General features: G+C 42.0%; 1 protein-coding gene across 13 annotated transcripts in view; it reads right to left on the bottom strand.

The window, feature by feature from the left end:
* Nucleotides 1–20,348, bottom strand: part of Rsrc1 (arginine/serine-rich coiled-coil 1) — a 377,040-nt gene that overhangs the window by 247,501 nt on the left and 109,191 nt on the right. The window contains exon 5 of one of the 13 annotated variants that reach the window (XM_011240198.2): nt 8,437–9,956. The exons of the other annotated variants lie outside the window; for them this stretch is intronic. Within the exon in view, the coding sequence (XP_011238500.2) occupies nt 9,607–9,956 (350 nt within the window). The 3' untranslated portion in view covers nt 8,437–9,606. Of the gene's footprint in view, nt 1–8,436; nt 9,957–20,348 lie in introns of those variants that run through there. 13 annotated transcript variants of the gene reach the window in all.

The raw sequence follows: 20,348 nt of genomic DNA, 5'->3' as shown, positions 1-20,348 counted from the left end.
TGGGGGCTATACTTATTCAGATGACTAAAAATCCCAATATATCAACTATTACATTAAATGGTGTACCTGCATTAAGTAAATGAGAGTGATTATTAGACTAGCTTAAAAATATATACATCTATATACAAGAAATCTATGGCAAGTGATATATAATTTAAAAGGCATGATAAAAGATAAACAATAATATACCATGCATGAAGTGATGAAAAAAATTGAAAGTAGCAACATTAATGTTGGAAAATACACATTTTGAATCAACAAAATTACTAAGAAAAGATATGAAAAGTTAAATCACCAAAAAGATACGATCTTAAATGTATATAAGGAAAATACCACCCCAACTCAAAAAGCTGGACTGCTCAAACATTCAACAATGAAAACCCAAAACTAAAAGAAAAAAGAAATATAAGGGACAAGTGGGAATTCAACATATCCATTACTAAATTCTGAAAACTACACAGAAATGAGTCAAGAGATTAAACAATAGAATACAGCACCAAAAGTCTGACTTGATCTAGCACTTATGTAACACATAGCATAATTGGTGTATAAAGAATGTGGCATGTTCATTAAGAGTGACAACAGCCTGATTCATAAAGGAACCCATTGTCAAGTGTAAAAACTAAAGTTACACAGCTTGTTTATCATAATGGAGTAAAACTAGAGGTCAGTAATAAAGACATAACATGAACAGACATTAGACATCTAATATCCCACATCTAAGTAATTCACATAATAAAAAGGAAATTGCAAAGGACACAAAAACTATGCTATATGGAATGACATGCAAGTATAATGAGAACTTTTGGGATATAGCCAAACCTGTGCTAATGTGGGAGACAGGGCTAAATATGTGCCTAGGAAGACATATTATCAAAGGCAACATTATAAAATAATAAAGTCAAGTCAATAAACTAAGTTCCTACCTTAAGGAGCAAGAAAACAAATATAAAATAAATGAAAAATAATAAAAGCAGAAATCTATTAAACAAAACTAGGGGAGAAAAATCAATGACTCCCCAGGCCCTCCAGCAATACTTAGAAAGAAAATGAAGGCATGAGAACACAGGAAAAGGACATACAAGGAAGAGTATGAGGAGATTATCCTGTGTAACTTAAATGAAATAAACCAGTTCTCTGTTCACCCAAGACTGCCCACACTAACACAACAGGAAATAGATCATCTGAATAAATGCTTTTAAAACCATGATCATTAAAAGAATAAAAAGAATCCCCTATCTATAAAAATAACCATATCTAGGAAGCTCTATATTAATTCTAGATAATATTCCAAGAAAATGAATACTTTTCAACTTACTGTGTGAGGTAAGCATTATTGTGATGACTAAGCTAAATCAAGAGTACAAAAATAAATCAACAAATTGAATCTAGCAACATATCAAAAGAATGCATCACAATCAAAGGAGGTTTACCCCAGAAACACAAAGGTGATTCATTATTCAAAAGTAAATGAATGCATAATATCAGAAGCTGAGAGAAGAAAAGGTACAATTTTGTTGTTGCAAAAAAATACATTTGGTGGTTGGAGAGATGGCTCAGCAGTTAAAAGCAATGACTATTCTTCCAGGGGTCCTGAGTTCAATTCCCAGCAACATGATGGCTCACAATCTATAATGGGATCTGATCCCTTTTCTGGTGTGCTTGAAGAAAGCAGCAGTGTACTCACATATATAAAATAAATAAGTAAATCTAAAATAAAAAATAATTTTAAAAGGACATTTGAAATAATCAGCATCCATTATAAAATACACATTCTTGACAAAGTACAATATAAAGAAACTTCTCCCGTGTGCATATTATAGTTTATGTAGGGAACACCTTTCACGGATTCACAGATTCAGATTCCTGTTTGAACACATGGTGTAGTCCTGATGGTATTATTTGGATGTGTATCCTAGGGAATAGGCCTAGGTAGAGGAAGTGGGTCATTGAGAAGGCTAAACCTCATGTCAAGTTCTTTCTCCAACCTTCCTAGATTATAGAAAGTGAAGAACTTTCTGGTCCACAAACTTCTGCTGTAATGTTTTGCTCTGGTTTGTGAGCCAACCAACAAACCCTCTGAAAAGAAGAGCCAAAAAAATACTTTCTCCTTTAAGGTTTTTTTTTTCCATTTCGAGTCACATTTGGGCAAAAGTAGCTAATACAGAATCAAAAAAGAGATCTCCAGCTATTATCTTTCTTCATGATGAAAGACTGAATCCCAAGATCAAAAACAGTGAAAGACGCTGTTCACTGATTCACAGTGAAAATGAAACTAGGGGGTATACAGATGTGGAGAGATGGTAGAGCAGCTAAGAGCACTTGTGGCAAATCCAGAAGACCTCAGTTCAGTTCTCAGCTCTCATTGTCCAAAGCTCAATACCACCTGTACTCTGGTTGCAACAAGAGCATCCCCCAACACACGTGACATATGCTTACCCAGATAGTAATAAAAGTTAAAATATCTTTAAAATGAGAAAGAATAGAATTGGGAGTCTAAGCCAGAGTAATAAGGCATAGAAGATAATAAAAGTAATACAACAATAAATAAATAAAATACCCTATATGCGAATAGTTGTATAGTCGATAACAACAAAAAAATCCTCAAGAATTTTATCAAAAAAAAAAAAATCCAAACACTCAAATAGGCAAAACTACAAATGTTATAGAATACAAAGTTCATAAGATATGCACACAAAACAGGTAAATTACATAATAAAAATGAAAGATTTGACATTGAAATTAAAAATTTAAATAATGTAATTCATATTAACTGCTCTAATACTTGGGCAGAAAACTATTTTTAAATTTAGAATGTAAACAATAAATATTTTTTTAAGAAGAAAAAGATCTTAGTATTATAGGAAGAGTCAATGAACTCTTACACATCATGAAAAAATATCTATGAAATAGATATTTCATAGATATTTATCATGTATAAAATAGAATTTTATTCTGCAGAAAAGATCATTAAGAAAATGAATACATCTGGGTGGTATAGCACATGCCTTTAATCCCAGCACCCAGCAAGTGGGAGGGCAGAGGCAGGCTATCCAGAGGCAGGACATCCAGAGCTACACAGAGAAATAATGTCTCAAACAACAACAACAAAATTAAAATATAAGGCATAAACTAGCAATAAGGTGCAATGCATATGCCAAAAGGACTTGAAATTCAAACTACACTTAAAATTCAAACTGGTACAAAGAAAAACAAATGAATGAATAACTTGAATGGATAATTTACAAAGAAAAGAAATATACATAATCAAATACAGAAAAGAATGCTTAATCTCACACTTTCACATCAAACATTCAATAACATTCTGTGTCCATCCATGTTAGTGTCTGTCTGTATGGCCATATGTGTACACATGCTCATTTATGTGCACGTACATATGCATACCTGTGCACATGGAGGGGCAAATGTTAATGTCAGGTATCATCCTCAATTATTTTTATTTAAGACAGTGAACGAGGAACTTGCCACTTTGGCTAAACTGGCCAACAAAGGAGCCTAAGGAATTCTCCTGTCTCAACTTCCTCAGTGCTGCAATACAGTTGTACATCACTGTACAAACACTCTCAGGTCTTCACACTTATGTCATGGTAGTAATATTGCCAACTTGGCAACATCTAGAATCACCCAGGAGGAAAGCCTATGAGCAAGGGATGCTTGTGCAAGATTATCTAGCTTAGACTGAGTTAGGAAGACCCACACTAACCATGATACTGCTCTTCCAGAGGTCCTGAGTTCAATTCCTAGCAACCACATGGTGGCTCATAACCATCTGTAATAGCATCCAATACCCTCTTCTGGTGTGGCTGAAGACAGCTACAGTATACTCACATACATAAAATAAATAAATGTTTTTTTTTTTAAAGAAAAAAGTAAATCTACAAAATAATAGAAGAAAATTTCTGTAACCTCAAAAAAGGAGGTATTTATCAAGGAAGAAGATATTCCAAGCTTAAGAACAAGCAGGTGTAGCTATTTTAATATCTGACAAAATAGATGTCAAACCTATGCTGATAAGAAGAGTTAATGAATACACTACATACTCAAAGGAAAAACCCACCAAGACGACATCATTGCAATATTATTATCCCCCAAACACAAGGGCAACAAGTTTGTAAGAGAATTACTACTACAAGTTATATCACATATTGATCCTCACACAGTAATAATGGGAAACTTCAATAACCCACTCTTGCCAATAGACAAGTAATTCAGACAAAAACTAAAGAAGAGAAATGCAGCAGCTAACTGATGTCATAAACCAAATGGACTTAACAGGTATATACAGAACATGTCACTCAAAAACCACAGAATATAGCTTCTCAGCACCTCATGGAACGTCCTCCAAATTGACCACATACTCAGACAAAGCGCAAGTTCCAACAGATACAAGAAAACTGAAATAACTCCCTATATCCTATCTGACTGCTATGGTTAAAGCTGGATATCAACAACAAAAAAGTATAAAAAAGTAAGAAAATTTAACAACTTACTACTGAATGAAAAAATGGTTAACAGAGAAATAAAAAAGGAAACTTCTTAGAATTGAATGAAAGTAAAAAACACATGTACTGCAATCTATAGGACACAATGAAGGCAGTTCTAAGAGGCAAGGTCAAAGCACTAACTGCCTGTGGGGAAAAAAACAAAAACTGGAGTGATCTCAAATTCACAACTACAACAGCACATTTGAAAGATCCAGAACAAAAAGAAGTAACACTTGTAGTCAGCAAGAAATAATCAAACTCAGGGCTGAAATCAATAGAGACAAGAGAAACAATAAAATGACTCAATGAAACAAAAAGTCAACTCTTTGAGAAAGATCAATAGAATTAATAACTCCTTAACCAAATAAAATAAAAGATGGAGAGAGACTATCCAGAGTTAAAAAACATAGAGACAAAAAAGGAGGATAGCAGACAATGAGGAAATCCAAAGAATCATGAGGACATAATTTAAAACATCTAAATATCAGTATTTCACCAAACTGGATAATCTAAATGAAAAGGAGATATATGCACACATATCTTCTACCAAATATAGATAAAGAATATATAAGAAATTTAAACACACCCATTACCCCTACTGAGGTACAAACAGTAATTATGTCTCCCAAACAAATTAAAAAAAAAAACAAAACCCTCAGGCAAGATGGATTCAGCATAGAGTTTTAATAGTCCTGCAAGAAAGAAGCCCCAGACTTCAAATTTTGCCACAGAATAGAAACAGAAGGAACATTTCCTAAGTCTTTTAACAAGATCAATTTTCCCTATAAACATAGATGCAAAAAATTCTCAATAAATTACTTGCAAATCAAATCCAAGATCATCCACCATGATCAAGTAGGCTTCACCTCAGAAATGTAGGTATGGTTCAACATATGTAAATCAATCTACTACATAGACTATTAAAAAAAAAAAACCAAAAATCTCAATAGATGCAAAAAAGGCCTTTGACAAAACTCAACATCTATCCATAATAAAAGTCCTCAAAAGACTGTGAAAACAGAGGGCATACCTCTGAGATTGTCAATTGCTATATTGTGGGTTCTTTTTCCTCACACCCTTTTATCCCGCTAACACTAGATAAGAGAGAAAGAAGGATAGAGAGGAAAGGGGGAGACATTATCCTTAAGATTACTTTCTGCTGATTAGGGGCATTAAGTTCCTTGGGACAAGTTTTATCTTCTCCATCAGTATGCCACGCTCTCGGTGGAGTCAGCTTGACAGGCTGAGGCTTGGAAGCTACTCATGAGGCAAAAGAGTTTCACGGAAACTCACTCCTGGAGTCTGGCGTTCTCTCTAATCCATACATTAATTTAGTCTAGTGTATGGATCCACGTGCTCTCTTTTAGTATTATTCTATTATAAGTGCCTTTTAAGATTGAATTCTGACATAGCTAAAGCCTTCGCCAGTGTTCCAACAGTCCTAGAACGTCCTTGAGCAAGACCATGGGCTAGAAATTCAGTAAGAATGTTGCTATTCAGTGACATTCAGAATAGCCTCTGGTACTACACTATCACTTTGAATAAAAGCTAAGTCACTCCCCTACACAGGAATTTACCATCACCAAGGAAGAAGGAAGTTTCAAACCTAAGGAGAAACCAGAATAGATACTTAGAACTATAGCTGAGTTACACCCATACACACACGTATTTACAAAGGCCTAGGGGGAAGGTGGATTATACAATAGACTAAAATAGGAACTATGGCAAGGGCACGGAGCCCTTGACCCTGGCTTCTAAGATTAAGTGACTCTTAGAAGCCAGGAGCCCTTGTAGATCCCAGTTGTTAACAATGAATTCTATCCCAGGTGGTTCCTGTTAGACCTTCTGTGTTTGCATTCCTCTGTTTTATGTAAGAATCCAGTAACCTCTTTGTACCTTGCGAGTGTGTCACCCAACTTCCTTATTGTCTTCTGTATAAAAAGTTTGATGCTTGATTTGACATTACATTCAGATTCTACACAACCTCTCCTGTGTGCATCTATCTGTCAATTCATCCAACGCTTTGCCCACCTGCGACTAGAGACCCGTTCCACACAGACAAAGGGGTCTGTGGCAAACAGTATATCTAATTTCTTCTCGTTTCTACTTAACAAACCATGACCAACAGCAGCAAACAGCAACCAGCAATATTCTTCTCCACCACCACCACCTCTTAGTGCCCTACCATTTACATCCCTCTAAAAAGTCCCCCAGAACTCCAAATACCACACAATCACAGAAACCATGTACAGTGGGATAAAACAATGCCTCCAGCTAGAGCACAGGCAAACCATAGTCAGCTGCATGGAAAAACTGAAACAACCCTATAGCCACACACCTAGGATTGAAACAAAAATGAATTCTTATAATGTTTCTGTATTTTCAAAGAAACCAAAACTTCAAAATTGTCACTACATACCTCAAAGGCAATCACAGCAAGTCGATGACCGATACCAAACCGAGAGAGAGAGAGAGAGAGAGAGAGAGAGAGAGAGAGAGAGAGAGAGAGAGAGATCAGAAACAAGACAACGATGCTCAATCTCTCACTGCATCTTCACTATAGTACTTCAAAGTCTTAGCTAAGCAGCAAGACAACTGAAAGTTGAAAGACCCCCCAGGTGGGCAGTCAATCAATCTGAGGAGACCCTCCCAAGGATCAGCGAGTCCACGATTCGGATGTAAACAGCAAGAGGCTTTATTGGGAACACGGGTACCCGGGCGACTCAGTCTATCGGAGGACTGGCGCGCCGAGTGTGGAGTTTTTACCCTTTTTATAGGGCTAGGGCTGGGGAGCAAAAAGCGCGGTTACAGAAGCGAGAAGCGAGCTGGTTGGTTAGTTCGAATAAGGTTTGGGGTACTTCCCGGTCATTTGGGGAAACTGAGGTGGGACTTTTTAGATCTAAACAATGTCTATTTTCAAGAAATGGGTAGGGGAGGGGTACAAGGAAAGAGTCTAATGAAGGTTCAGCAATGGGCACATATCTGGTCAGAACATTGGCAGACACACAGGTTCAAGGAGTGACCAGAGCACTGTGCACCTCTATTTTTCTAAATCAGTGAAGCTAGTTCTGCTAACACTGACGTCTATCGGGGCTTCTGTGTCTGTTGCTGGTTCCGCTTTATCTGAGAACCATCTGTTCTTGGCCCTGAGCCGGGGCCCAGGTGCTTGATCACCGATATCCTGTTCGGCCCCTGTCCCAGTGCTATTCAGCCTTGATCTTTAACTGTTAATCTATAACTGAACTTCCTTGTAACTTTTGAGAACCCAGCTCTGGTACTTTTTCATGCCTTGCAAAAATGGCGTTACTGCAGCTAGCTTGCTAAGCCTTATGGTGGGGTCTTTCATTCCCCCCTCTTTCTGGAAACTGAATAAAATCTTTTATTCACGTGATTCCACTTCTTCTGGACCTATTGATTTGAGTTGGTGATACTGTTGGGTCAGAACCAGGGCCTGCACCACCGAAATTCTGTCTTTTACAAACTGGACCAAGCGGTTGAGAATACAGGGTCCGAAGAGTAGGATTAATAAGAGTATTATCAAGGGGCCCATAATGGTGGATATCAAGGTCGTGAACCATGGGGACCTGTTAAACAGTCCCTCAAACCACCCTTGTCCTGATTCGAACAATTTTTGTCTCTGGTTTAACCTTTCTCTTAGCTTTGCCATGCTATCTCTCACTACGCCAGTGTGGTCCGCGTAGAAGCAGCATTCTTCTTTTAGGGCAGCACATAATCCTCCTTCTTTTAGGAACAGTAGATCTAATCCTCTCCGGTTCTGTAGGACCACCTCAGACAACGAGGTCAGAGACTTTTCTAGGGCACTGACTGATTTTTCTAAGGCCCCAAGGTCTGTATGTATGGCTGCCTGGAGCTGCTCGAATTGCTTGGTGGCCACTAGGGCTGTAGTCCCTGTTCTTACTCCTGCAGCTATGCCGCCCATAGTAAGTCCTCCCAACAGCAGGGCCAGAGTTAATGACACCGGCTCTCTTTTATAGGCAGGGAGTGAGCCCGGTGTTGCAAGCCCAAATGGTCCCGGCGGGAGCAGCCAGATAGTAGGACCCGTCGCTTGTATTCTGGGTGGTATTACACAGGGCCTGATGGGTTTTGGGAACTGCTCCTACGCAGAGTCCCTGTCCGGTTACTTCGGACAGGGTCAGCTTGTGTTGGGAGGCCACGGAGCAGTTAGCTGGGGCAGAGGTATGGTTGGAGTAGGTACCTAGGACGGCAACCCCTTCGTAATAGGGGGGTCCCGATACCAGACACAACCAGCACTCTTGGGTTTTGTCAGGACTGGTGAGGTTGAGTGCTTGGTAGGCTCCATCTACCAGGTTCAGCAGTCTGTCTCCCGTCCCAGGTTGTATAGAGGCTGCGCCTGTAGGGGAAGGCTGAGGAGGCCTGGGGAGCATGATCTGCACGGGTCGGGAGGGGGGTAACTGGTCAGTGATCACGGGATTAGGCCCAATGGGGATGCGGGGCCCTATATTGAGGACCTGGCGGGTCAAAGAGAACCGGGTCACCGGGTCGGTTCCTGTGGATCGGTACAGTCTTAGTCCCCATACTTTGGGGCCATCCCAGCTGGCCTTTTTACCCGCGTCAGTGAATTCTAGGACTAGGGGATTGCATCGACCCCCCGGTGTGGCACCCTGGATGCCACTGGAGACCGCTGAGGAATCATAACAGGGGCCCTGATTCCGAGGGGTGTTTCCTCGCTTAAGGGAAATTAGGTCCCATGATGATGATGGCTTCCAGTATGCCTGTCCAGTGGTCTCACAGCCCCATTTGCCACAGTAGCCCTCTCTCGGGCCTCCACACCCTGTTGGTACAGTATGCCCGGGGCAAACATAGAAGTCAAATGTTCTTGCCCTTTTTCTTCCCCCGGGAGTGCGACACCCGAGTCCAGTCTCATCCCAGTCGTCCCCTATTAAATCGCACAAGTCAAAGTACAGTTTGGGAAAGGCATCGGTCATTGTCCCCAGGAGGGAGGTAGCATTAGCTGTTTGTCCTGTCATTAAGTTGGTAACTCTCCAAGTAACATTGAAGACCTGATGAGGGCTGTCATGTGGTACTGATACTCCTGCCCTTATTAAGATCTCCAGGACTATCAGGGGGGCCCACGGGTTAATCTTATCTTTAAGGGGTTTTGAGAACGCTGGACCTTCCATGTCGGTCCTGATGCTGTTCCGGCCGGAGGGGTTGTCGCCGCTTTTACGTGAGCGGCGTGGATCCACGCAGCGATGCCGTCTACTTTGAGAGCGGTGGGGGTGGTCAGCAGGACGGTGTAGGGTCCTTTCCAGCGAGGTTCCAAGTTCTTAGTCTGGTGCCGGCGTACCCACACGGTGTCGCCGACACGGAAGGGGTGTGGTATCACAGGCTGGTCTTGTTGGTCCTGATAGGCAGCGGCCAGCGGCTTCCAGACCTCTTGTTGTACTGCTTGGAGGGCCTGTAAGTGAGCTTGGAGAGAGGGGCTATTAGTAAACTTTGACATTTCAGGATCATGGAAATTAACAAGGGGCGGGGGCGCCCCATACAGGATTTCATACGGAGTGAGTCCATGGGGGCCCGGAGTGTTGCGGGCTCGGTAGAGGGCCAAGGGAAGTAGGAGTACCCAGTCTCTAGTGCCAGTTGCAAGCGTTAATTTGGTCAAAGTCTCCTTGATTGTCCTATTCATTCTTTTTACCTGACCTGAACTCTGGGGTCTGTAAGCACAATGTAGTTTCTAATCAATCCCCAGTAGCTTGGCCACCGACTGACTTACCTGGGAGACGAAGGCAGGCCCATTATCAGTCCCCAATACTTGGGGCATTCCAAACCTTGGAAATATTTCTTCTAGAAGCTTTTTGGTCACAACTTTGGCAATCTCATGCTTGGTTGGGAAGGCTTCCACCCAGCCAGAGAACGTGTCCACAAACACCAGAAGATACTTATGCCCATACAGTCCGGGCCTTACTTCAGTAAAGTCAATTTCCCAATGGGTGCCTGGTCGATGTCCTCTTACTCGCACCCCGGGACCGACCTTAGCTTTACTGGCATTTACTTGGACACAGGCTTGGCATGATTCCGCCACCTCGTGGAGGATCTTATTTTTATTTAGCATGTAATAGGGGCTTTCTTTTTTGTCTAGAAGTGCCCTCATCTTCTGATAGCTAAGGTGGGTGAGCTGGTGAAGGAAGTCTAATAATTCAAAGGTGAACTGGTCAGGCATCACAGGTTTGCCTTGCAGGACCCAATATTTTTTCTCTCTATCATATGTGGCTCCCAACTCTCGTAGGTTCTTTATATCTGTTTCAGTATAATGGAAGAAGTCTGGAGTGTACGGGGTTGAGGTCTCTATGAGAAGTGAGGAGGCCTTTGTGTCAGTCCCCATGGCTGCTTCCCGGGCTGCCTGGTCCGCCATTCGGTTGCCTTTAGCTTCAGCACTATTGCCTTTCTGATGTCCTGGGCAGTGAATTATACTGAGTCTTTTGGGCAGAAAGAGAGCTTTCAGTAAGGCCAAGATTTCGCCCTTGTTCTTGATCTCCTTGCCTTCTGAGGTGAGCAACCCACGTCTCCTATATATTTCTCCATGGACATGGGCGGTAGCAAAGGCATAGCGGCTATCAGTATAAACATTTAGCTTCTTACCTTCTGCCATCTTTAGGGCCTGGGTGAGTGCTATTAGTTCAGCTCGCTGGGCGGATGTCCCGGCTGGCAACGCCTTGGCCCAGATTACCTCGGTCTCGGTGGTCACCGCTGCTCCAGCCTTACGTTGCCCCTCCTGCAGGAAGCTGCTTCCATCTGTATACCAGGTGTGGTCGGCATTTGGGAGGGGCTGGTCCGTGAGGTCCGGTCTGGTGCCGTGTGTCTCAGCCAGGATCTCGAGGCAGTCGTGGGGGGTCTCTTTTCCCGGCAAGGGGAGCAACGTGGCCGGGTTTAAGGCTACCACCGGTCCGAACTGAACTCGGTCCGTATTTTATGGACACGGGGGTAGAGGTTGCCTTCAGAGGTATGATCAGAGGAGCTTGGCGAACTGCCAGTCCCATGCCCCCGGTTTCCGCCCAGGCCTGGGGAAAATCAGAAAGCCATGTGGACCCTAGAGAAACATCCGGCTCTTTTGAGGTCTCATGTAGCCGATACTCATCTTCTATGTTTAGGGTCAGCACTTGCAGAGGCTGTCCCATTGGTCCCACAACCTGAGCTCCTGATCCCTCAAAGTGGATTTGGGCTTTTAGTTTAGTCAGCAAATCTCTTCCTAGCAGAGGATAGGGGCAGTCTGGTACATGGAGGAAGGAGTGGGTGACCTTACCGGTAGCTAGATGCACTTTGCGATCCGTGGTCCAGCGATACCGCTTTCCTCCAGTAGCCCCTTGGACCCAGGCAGACTTGTCACTTAGGGGTCCAGGATTTTGGGTCAGCACGGAGTGTTGGGCCCCAGTATCTACCAGGAAGGTGACGGGTTGCCCCCCGACTTTGAGGGTTATCCTGGGTTCAGGGGGGGGCTCCTGACCCTGACCTCCCTAGTCACCTAAGGTCAGGAGGGAGGTCTGGGGCCTCGGTCCTCGGGGCCCTCGTGGCTTCTTTGGGCAGTCTTTAGCCCAGTGTCCCTTTTCTTTGCAGTAGGCGCATTGATCCTTATCAAGTTGGGGCCTCTTCCGCTCTCCCCCCTGTCTATCCTGTCTCTGACCAATAACTACAGTGGCCAAGAGCTTGCTCATCTCTCTATGTCTTCTGCGGTCCCTTTCTTTCTCTTTCTGCTCATCCTCTGCCCTACGGCGTTCTTCTTTTTCCTCTGTTTCTCTCCTGATACGTTCCTCTCTTTCTTCCGGGGTTTCTCGTTTATTAAAGATCTTTTCAGCTTCCCTCACTAAGTCTCCTAAGGTCTTGCTCTTTAAATCTTCTAACCGCTCTAACTTTCGCCCGATATCCGGGGCAGACTGCCAGATGAATGACATAGACACATTGGTTTCTTGCCCTGGGTCCTCAGGGTCATAAGGAGTGTACCTGCGATAGGCCTCCTTGAGTCTCTCTAAAAAGGCTGAGGGAGACTCATTAGGTCCCTGGGTTATCCCTTTTACCTTGGCCAAATTGGTGGGGCTTCTGCCCGCGTTTTGGAGACCCGCTAAGAGCAACTGGCGATAGAGGACTAGGTGGTTCCTACCTTCTGTAGTGGTGTAATCCCAATCAGGGCGCTCAAGGGGAAAGGCAGCATTGATTTCATTAGGCAACTGAGTGGGGCGTCCATCATTGCCCCGGACTGCCTTTCTAGCCTCTAGGAGCACCCGCTGCTTTTCTTCTCCGGTCAGCAGGGTCCCCAACAACTGCTGACAGTCGTCCCAGGTGGGCTGGTGGGTGATGAGGACGGACTCAATCAAGGCCGTCAATTTACCTGGATCTTCAGAAAAGGAAGGGTTATTATTTTTCCAATTATATAAGTCAGAGGAGGAAAACGGCCAGTACTGAAGCTGGCCATCTCCCCCCATACGGAGTGGGAATGCCTGGGAGGAGGTGGAGTCCGCTGCGGGAGGGTCTCTCCTTCCCCGCAGTCGAGACGCCATGGGAGAAGGGGGGGAAACCTCGGAGGTGGTGGCCGCCTCTTCTTCATCGTTCTCTCTGGCAGAGGAGGAAGGTTGTGCTCCGTACGGCGGGGGGTCCTCTGTGAGAAGGTCAATGAGAGGTCCGCCGCTATCAGGGAGAACCTGGGGCTTAGGAGGTTTGGACTTTATAGAGGGGGTAAGGGCAGGGTAAAGGGCAGATCGGGACGGAGGTTGCGCAGAAGGACCGGGCGGGAGGACGGGAGCTGTCGGCAAGGGAGGAGGTTTAGGAGAAACAAACGGTTTGACCCACGGAGGGGGGTCATAGGCAAGTGCCTCCCAGGTAACGATATATGGGACCTGATCCGGGTGTCCGTGGGGACCAGGACAAAACACTCTAGACTTAACCTGAGAGATAATACTTAAATTGAAAGTACCATCCTGAGGCCATCCTACATTGAAAGTTGGCCATTCGGCGGAACAGAAGGTAATCCAGCGCCTCTTCCTGACATCCACAGACTGGTTGGATGCAATGCGCTGGACATCTCCCCAGTGCTGCAAGGTTAGACTCAGAGGGGTAGTTACGGTCTGTCCCATGATCTTGAAAACACTTAAAGACAGAAAAAACTAACGAAGAACAAAAGAGCAATAAAACAAATCAGACGCGCAGCGCGGTTTCGGCGTAAAACCGAAAGCAAAAATCCAGACGGGGGCGGGAAGTGTCTCTGTCTCTCGTCCCCCAACAAAGCCACGTACAGTGGCGGAGCTCCAAAAAGTCCGACTCGGGTAGGTTAACTGATACAGAATGGGCCACAAAACGGGCCCCCGAGGCCGCTGGGACGTCTCCCAGGGGCTGCGGCCGGGAATACGAACTCGTCAGTTCTTCCGCGGAACCGCCAGATACAGATCTAGTTAGCCAACTAGTACAGACGCAGGCGCAAACATTAGATGCCGGCTCAAACACGCACGGAGACAGAGACAGACACGAAACGACCGCTGGCCAGCTTACCTCCCGGCGGGGGTCGGTGGTCCCTGGGCAGGGGTCTCCTGATCTCGCTGGGGCCTCCAAAATGAAAGACCCCCCAGGTGGGCAGTCAATCAATCTGAGGAGACCCTCCCAAGGATCAGCGAGTCCACGATTCGGATGTAAACAGCAAGAGGCTTTATTGGGAACACGGGTACCCGGGCGACTCAGTCTATCGGAGGACTGGCGCGCCGAGTGTGGAGTTTTTACCCTTTTTATAGGGCTAGGGCTGGGGAGCAAAAAGCGCGGTTACAGAAGCGAGAAGCGAGCTGGTTGGTTAGTTCGAATAAGGTTTGGGGTACTTCCCGGTCATTTGGGGAAACTGAGGTGGGACTTTTTAGATCTAAACAATGTCTATTTTCAAGAAATGGGTAGGGGAGGGGTACAAGGAAAGAGTCTAATGAAGGTTCAGCAATGGGCACATATCTGGTCAGAACATTGGCAGACACACAGGTTCAAGGAGTGACCAGAGCACTGTGCACCTCTATTTTTCTAAATCAGTGAAGCTAGTTCTGCTAACACTGACGTCTATCGGGGCTTCTGTGTCTGTTGCTGGTTCCGCTTTATCTGAGAACCATCTGTTCTTGGCCCTGAGCCGGGGCCCAGGTGCTTGATCACCGATATCCTGTTCGGCCCCTGTCCCAGTGCTATTCAGCCTTGATCTTTAACTGTTAATCTATAACTGAACTTCCTTGTAACTTTTGAGAACCCAGCTCTGGTACTTTTTCATGCCTTGCAAAAATGGCGTTACTGCAGCTAGCTTGCTAAGCCTTATGGTGGGGTCTTTCAAAGTGATAAAGAGTGTGCAAAGAAGAAAGAAGTCAAAGAATCTTTATTTACAGATGATATTATTTTAAACACAGATGATCCTAGAAACTCTACCAGGAATCTACAGCTGATAATCACTTTGAACAAAGCAGCATGATACAAAAATTAGAAGTTTTCTTTTCCAGGAGATCTCAATCTTCCTAATGCTGAGATTCCTTAATACAGTTCCTCATTTTGTGGTGACTCCCGACCATATAATTATTTCATTGCTACTTCATAATTGTAATTTTGCTGTTATTAATTTTACTATAAATATCTGATATGGAGAATACTGATGTGTGACCCCCAAAGGTGTCCTGGCACACACGTTGAGAACCACTACTTTATACTAATGGTAAACATACACTGAGAAAGAAATCAGGAAAATAATACCTTTCACAATAGCCTCAAAATACAATTTAAGGGTACGTCTAAGCAAATTTAAGACATATAATAAAATCCTTAAAACAGTGGGGAAACTGATAATATCGGAAGATGGAAAGATATTCTCATGCTCTTGGATCAGTAGAACTAATATAGTAAAACTGTTCATCCTATGAAATGCAATCTCCATTAAAATTCCAACATGATTGTTCACAAAAATCAACAGGACAATTTTCAGCTTCATATAGAAACACAGGCATGCATGCACACATACACCAAGATGGCTAAAATAATTCAGAATCATAAAAGAATTGCTGGTGGTATCATGATCCTGATCTCAGAGTTATACTATAGTACTATAGTTTAAAAACAGCATGGTACTAGTTTAAAAACAAACTCTTTGGTGAGGAATTTAAATGAAGACACAGATATAAGTCTTCATACTTATAGACTGATTTATGTTATTTTTTTAAAAAGGTAGAAATACACACTGGAAAAGAAGCATATACAACAAATGCTGCTAGTCTAACTAAATGTCTGTATATAGAAGAATGCAAGTAGATCCATGTTTATCATCATGCACAAAACAACTTGAAAAGGATCAAGGGCCTTAAGATAAGGCCAGATACCCTGAATTTGAGAGAGTAGAAAGTCTTGAACTCATTGACACAGGAAAGCTTAGGAACCAAGGCCAAATTGGACCTTGTGAAACTGAAAAGCAAAGGACATCTTCATCCAGGCAAAGAAACATCTACAAAATGAAAAAGCTCTTTACCAACTACATGTTAAATAGAGTTAATATCTATAAGATAGAAGCAACTAAAACAACTTGAACATTAAGAAAACAAAATAAACCCAACTAAAAAATGAGGCACCAGACTAAACAGAGTTCTCAAAAGATAAAGCACAAATGGCTAAGAAGCACTTAAGAAAATGTTCAACATCCTTAGCCATCAGGGATATGCAATTCAAAACTACTTCAAGATTTCATCTTACACCTGTCAGAATGGCCAAGATCAATAAAAGAAGTGACAGCTTGTGCTATGTGGAAGAGGAGGCAGAAAATAATAGTCAAAGGGGTGAAGGACACCAAGGCAACAGTGTCTTCCAAACATAACAGAGCTGATGCTTATGTGAACTCATAGACAATAGCAAGACTTGTAGGACCCACACAGATACAAACTAAACAGCGCCCCAGAACTAAGTTAGGGAAATAGACTGGAAATCCCATCCTGAACCAAGAATTTAACTCCCAATAACCACTCACAAAGAAAAAATTACTTTCTTCAAGGGAATGTCAATGGGTACTACATCACACTTGAGGTCAAGCCCTATGCCAAACAGTAGATGGTGCATACAACATAAACACAAAGGTATTTTTCAAGATTTTTTTGGTCCCATATTGTTTTGTTTGGGCTTTAGATTTTAGGTCTTATTTTCTTTGTTTTGTTTTACCTTACTGGTTTCTGATATTCAGTTTGAATGGATCGTGTGTGTATGTGTGTGTGTGTACACACTTATCTGTCTCTCAAGGTTTTTTAGATCCTCTTCTTTTGTTACTGTTTGTTCATTGTGTGGTATCCTTGGTTTTTTGTGTGTGTTTTTTATTTACCTGTTTGAGAGAGAGTGAGAAAAGGCATGGAATTTGAACAGTGGAGAGGTGCAGAGGGTTTGGGAGATGAAGGATGGATTAAAACCCTTAACTTAATGATCAGAACATATTGCACACAATTATTTTTAATAAATAATAAATAAAATGAAGAAGGAGAAGAGAAAGGAAGGGGAGAAATAAACACATTCAGGGAGCCCTAGGTTTGCTTTCACAGCACAGAATAAAAGTGAGTATGGTATGGCAGATCTTTACTTCCACCACATGGAAGATAGAAGAAGGAGAAGAAGTCCAAGGTCCCTCTGACAGTGACCACTGGGAAAGCTTTGATGTCTGCACTCAGGTCCCTGGTGCCCATTAAAGGTGCTGCCAGGTGATGCTGAGATTGTCTTGAAAATATGACTCAAGTATATGTGTAGGATCCACAAGAGTATGCAGAGACTGTTTTGGTTCAATTCAAACTTACAAAGTATGGGAACAAAATAATGAGCTGGATCACATCATTGGCTCCTAAGAATATGGACACAAAATATTCTAGTCTAACATGTCTGATTTGCTGAGCACACTTCACAGCAGTTACCCTCAAGTTTAACCTAGATAAAGAAGCCTATGAAAACAGCTCCAAGGTCCCTCAGAGAGGAATGCAGGCCCTGGCCTGTGCGTATTTACCTGCTCAGTCCTGAGGATGAACTCTGGGTGGTACACAAGCTGAGCAAGTGTTTATCCAGTGCACTACAGCTCATCATTTTTTCATCTTTTTTTAAAATTCTTCTTCTTAGAATACATCCTGACTACATCGTTCCCTCCCTCTCCTCGAAGCTCCGCCCCTCACTCTCCCCTCTCCCCAAGATGTACTCCTCCTCTATTTCTCCCAGGGACATCCTCTTTTTTTTTTTGGAGGATGAGTCCCATATAGCTTTTGCTGGTCTCAAATGCACAGTGTATTTGAGGATGACCTTGAATTTCTAGTTTATTCAGTGCAGAAAATTGAACCAAGGGCTTTAGGCATGCTAGGACCTTGATCTAAAAGTCTATCTAATACCTCCAGGCCTTGAGTCAACAGTAAATCACATGGCATCTCTAAGAATAGACATTGAGAAAATCTGATTTGAATCTTACGTTTTTCTCTCACTGGTATGATATGGGGTAAATTATGTACCTTCTCTGAATCTCAGCTTTCTCATGAAAAGTATAAAAGCTGGTGATTATAATCAAGTATCATGCTAAAGCATACATTTTTATAACATTCCTATAACTATATCTAACACCTTAGTTATTATTTCAATGAACAGAACTGTAAACAGAAAGCAAGGAAGACAGAGAGGAAAGGAGGAAGAAGGATGAAGAAGAGGGAGGAAGAGGGGAAAGAAGAGGAGAGGAAGTAGTAGTATCAGTAGTAGTGGTGGTGATGGTGGTAATAGTAGTAGTTGTTCAAGATCATTTTCTACTAAGCAATGAGTGAAATCCAACTTAGGATAAATGAGGCTGTGCCCCTTCTCCAGGTGAAGAGTTAATTTAAATCTGCACCTCCTAGGAAAACAAAACAAAATGTAACTTTCCCATTTAAAAAAAAAAAAAAAAAAAAAAAAAAAACCAGAAAACTAATTTACTGTGGATTAAAATTTTGTATCTTTGCAAAGCCCATGCATGAATACAATATGATGACATGAGAAGTTGGGTCTGTGGGGTATGAGTAGTTCATAAAGGTATAATCTTCAAAAGCAGGATTCCAGACACAGCTCATAAGAGCCGTCTAGTCAGCCTGGGATGATAAGCTGTCTATGAGCCATGAAGCAGGTCCGAACAAACTGACTAAGCCACTCATCATTCCTCTAAGTATAAAGATAATTAAATCCAAAAAAAAAAATTAGATTAGGTGGTTTTGCTCGATAGGCAGGAAGGCAGGAGTGGGTGGGTGGGTGGGAAGGGCACACACTCATAGAAGCAGGAGGAGGGATGGGATAGAGGGTTTCTCGGGGGAGGGGGGGAATCAGGAAAGGAAATAATATTGGAAATGTAAATAAATAAAATATCCAATTTTTAAAAAGAATACCAAATGATTATAGAAAAAAAGAATACAACCCTTACATATTCTTTCAAAAGCAATAAACAAAGACTATATATACTGTCAAGTCATTAGCTGGTACATGAGCAATAATTCATGGCACATTCATACAATAGAATACTACTTAGCAATATTATATACCACTGACAAATAAGCAACATGAATGCATCACTGACGTTCTGTGCTAAGTAAAAGAAGCTTTATACAAAAGTTAAAGCTGTGTGATTTCAGTGATATGACAAGAAAAAATAAAATCCATTCTCATTTGCTGAAATGGGAAAAGAAACTACATAAGGTAAATTCAAAGCCAATCTTAGCCACAGTGTGAGACTTCATAAGCAAAGCAAAAACTAGATAAAAAATTTAAAAACCCAATTATAACACCAACTATGTATAATATATGTATAATCAGACAATATATAAAATAATCAGACATTGACTTGTCAGGTTCAGAAGCATGCATCTTCATCATATCAGTTAATCTCTTAACTTTTCGATTAAACTAAGAATATTTCTGAGTAATATTAAATCTACAATAAGTAATTGATAGATTAAATTTAAACATATCAACTTATAAATTAAATAGCTAAATGGTGACTTGCCAAGTTGTTGTTGTTTATCAATTCTGGCTAAGTATAATTATTTTATAAGTAGTTACACTATAAATAATTTCATGCTGGGCAGTGGTGGTACAAGCCTTTAATCCTAGCATTTGGGAGGCAGAGGCAGGTGGATTTCTGAGTTCGAGGCCAGCCTGGACTACAGAGTGAGTTCCAGGACAGCCAGGGCTACACAGAAAAACCCTGTCTTGAAAAAACAAACAAACAAACAAGATAATAATAATTTCATATTTTACTTATTCAAATTTATACTAATTTTCAAAATATTTTATCTACTAATTTCTTTTTTTTTTTTTTTTTGGAATTGCCTCTTTGGGGTTTTGTTTTGTTTGTTTGTTTAAGCAAAGACTGCTTAAAAACACAGCAATGCAGTTGGTTTTCAGTGATACTTTTGGGTAGCCAGTCAACAATCTGGCATAACAGGAGCACAAAGTTGCCATTTCAAAATCTCTTGTAGGAACAGCTCAGGGAGGATTTAAACAGTAGCACTCATTGTTACAGTTCCCTAACTGCACCTGCTGAGATCACCAAATATGTAATGACATTTATAAGTGCTTAGTGTCTGTACCCACAATGTCCAGCCGAGATGCATGTCTATCTTGCTATAGTTATATCCAATTTCAGAATCTAAGGATTACAGCCTGAGTATTAATTGAAAACCATTAGACCCAGAGAAACCATCTGGAGCTTTCCGTTTTATCACAATCTCAGACCCTTGAAGTCTAAGTTACAGAAACACCACTTACATGAATTTGTATATAACTACTCTGCTATAGTAGAAAAGTACAGCTCACAAGAACATCTGATTACTACTATCATCTGGCTAT

This window comes from Mus musculus, chromosome 3 (genome assembly GCF_000001635.26).
Source record: "Mus musculus strain C57BL/6J chromosome 3, GRCm38.p6 C57BL/6J".
NCBI classification, from domain to species: domain Eukaryota; kingdom Metazoa; phylum Chordata; class Mammalia; order Rodentia; family Muridae; genus Mus; species Mus musculus.
The sequence above is the reverse complement of the archived record's forward strand: the minus strand, read 5'-3'. Positions and strand labels throughout refer to the sequence as shown.